General features: G+C 57.1%; 1 protein-coding gene across 1 annotated transcript in view; it reads left to right on the top strand.

Annotated features, from left to right (window-relative positions):
• Positions 1 to 5: 5 nt before the first annotated feature.
• The window catches only part of LOC104513472 (polypeptide N-acetylgalactosaminyltransferase 5-like), a gene marked incomplete at both ends in the record, with an annotated part of 4,838 nt that continues 2,321 nt past the window's right edge, over positions 6 to 2,522 (top strand). Inside the window, 5 exon segments of the mRNA XM_010156830.1 lie at positions 6 to 30; positions 33 to 177; positions 561 to 680; positions 1,152 to 1,269; positions 1,763 to 2,086. Of these exon segments, the coding sequence (XP_010155132.1) occupies positions 6 to 30; positions 33 to 177; positions 561 to 680; positions 1,152 to 1,269; positions 1,763 to 2,086 (732 nt within the window).

The raw sequence follows: 2,522 nt of genomic DNA, 5'->3' as shown, positions 1-2,522 counted from the left end.
CAGGGCGCCTGAGGGCTGACGTCGCCGGGGCTCTGCTGCAGGCGCCGTCCTGACGTTCCTGGACTCGCACGTGGAGTGCAACGTGGGGTGGCTGGAGCCACTGCTGGAGAGGGTCCGCCTGAGCCGGGCCAAGGTCGCCTGCCCCGTCATCGAGGTCATCAGCGACAAGGACATGAGGTAGGATGGCTCGTACCCCTGGGAAACCCCAAACCCGTGCTCGGGGGCTCAGCAAAGCCACTTACTGGGAACACCAACGTATTAATTAACGCAAGACCCAGGTCCAGGCCTCCCAACTGGCTCTTGGCAGCGTTTCCCGAGGGATGACATTATTAATTAACAATAACAACATTCATTAACATCAGCGGTGGATGTGGCCCTTTCCTTTATTGCACACACCTTTCTGCTTTTGCATGACTTTTAGCACACGAAGAGGATTCCTGATGAAACGCGTTGAAGTCTTGGTTTAATTAGGTACAGATACTCATCTTCGCTCATTAACGGTGACATTTCCATCAGGAGTGTGACTCAGGCTTAGTCATCCCGCTCTTTTCTCCCTTCAGTTACATGACCGTGGATAACTTTCAGCGTGGGATTTTCACTTGGCCAATGAATTTCGGATGGAGGCAGATTCCGCAGGAGGTCATTGAGAAAAACAAGATCAAGGAAACTGATATCATCAGGTACAAAAACCCAAATGTGAGGGTTTGGTGGACCAGACTGTTCCTTGGTTAATAACTGAGCAACAAGGGCTCCTTCGAGGCCGATGTTTTTCCTTTGCTGGTGAGGAGGACAAGGCACTGTGGGCAATCATATTGTCACACTTGGCAACCCCCCCAAGCCTTTCTCACCCCTGTGACCCTGCGGGCATTTTGCCAGCGCAGCCCAGGCCGCGGGGGGACACCACGGTGTGTTTCCATGCCCCTTAGGGCTTTCGGGCTGGGTAAAGCCACCCAAATCCCATCTATTTTAACGTTGCGTCTGCAGCGAAGTGACGCGTTGGGTGGCCTTTGCTGTCTCTGTGAGCATAGGCTTGGCCACTCTCCTGGGCGTTTAGTAGCCCGCAGCTTGTCGATGATCCCCCTGCCCAAGAAGGGGACGAGGACGGGCACTTCCCAACCAGCTGACACGCCGTGTGCCCTCTCTGTTCCCAGATGCCCGGTCATGGCCGGTGGCCTCTTTTCCATCCACAAGAAGTATTTCTTTGAGCTAGGAACATACGACCCGGGGCTGGATGTTTGGGGAGGTGAAAATATGGAGCTTTCATTCAAGGTATGTCACGCTCGGCAGCTTGTCCCGCGCATCGGCATCCCCACCAACCTGGCACAGGGGCTGGGGGCTCAGTGGGGGCTCTCCCGGGACCCCGTTACTCCCGGCAGTTGAGTGAATCCTCCGCTTCTCTTCTGGCCTGTACAAAGCCAGCACCTGACATCTGTGGGTTGGGCGCACCCTCAGCACGTTTTCCATTTGAATTGAGTCCAGAGGAGGCCCCGGAGATGCTCCGAGGGCTGGAACCCCTCTGCCATGGGGACAGGCTGGGGGAGTTGGGGGGTTCAGCCTGGAGAAGGGAAGCTCCGGGGAGACCTCAGAGCCCCTTCCAGTGCCTGGAGGGCTACAAGAAAGCTGGGGGGGGGCTTTTTCCAAGGGCAGGGAGTGACAAGTCAAGGGGTAACAGGTTTAAGGCTTTAAGGTCCCTCCCAACCCCAACCATTCTGTGATTGTATGATTTTCCCATGTTTCTATCACCGTGACCTCTGTTTCGCAGGTCTGGATGTGCGGAGGAGAGATTGAGATAGTTCCGTGCTCCAGAGTTGGGCACATTTTCAGGAACGACAACCCTTATTCCTTCCCGAAAGATCGGGTGAGAACCGTGGAGAGGAACCTGGCGCGCGTCGCAGAGGTCTGGCTGGACGAGTACAAGGAGCTGTTCTACGGCCACGCTTACCACTTAGTCCTGAAAAATCTGGATGTCGGCGACCTGACCCAACAAATCCAACTGCGAAAGAAGCTCCGGTGCAAAAGTTTCCGGTGGTACCTGGAGAATGTCTACCCGGACCTGGAAGCTCCCCTGGTTAAAGCCAGCGGGCTGGTACGTACGCGAGTCACTTGCTGTGCTTCGTCGAGACGCGTTTTGGCGGCTGGGGACTTGCCGCATCCCAGTGCGCTCCCCGAGGGCTGCTCCGTTTGGTAACGTTTCTGAGGATTTCGTGTGTCGGGTCAGGCGTGGATTTCCCGATGTTTTTATGAAGAAACAGGTCGCAGTGCCAGGACGATTTCCCCGTTGCATGAGCACGGAGGAGCTCAGGATGAGGAGCCCAGCGTCTCCCACCCCCACGGCGGGACAGGGGTTCCTCGGGGGTGCGGGCGGGTTTGTACCCGTGTGCTGCTGCCAGCACAGCACAGCACCATCCTGCTCTTCCCCCCACGCTGCCTGCGCACGGACCCCCACCACTGCTCCGCGCTGGCCGAGCCCCTCGGAGGGGCCAGTGGGCACCTCCAAGTCCATCTGGGGTCAGATCCTGGCT

The sequence above is a fragment of the Eurypyga helias genome, unplaced genomic scaffold (genome assembly GCF_000690775.1).
Source record: "Eurypyga helias isolate BGI_N326 unplaced genomic scaffold, ASM69077v1 scaffold37918, whole genome shotgun sequence".
NCBI classification, from domain to species: Eukaryota; Metazoa; Chordata; class Aves; order Eurypygiformes; family Eurypygidae; genus Eurypyga; species Eurypyga helias.
The sequence above is the reverse complement of the archived record's forward strand: the minus strand, read 5'-3'. Positions and strand labels throughout refer to the sequence as shown.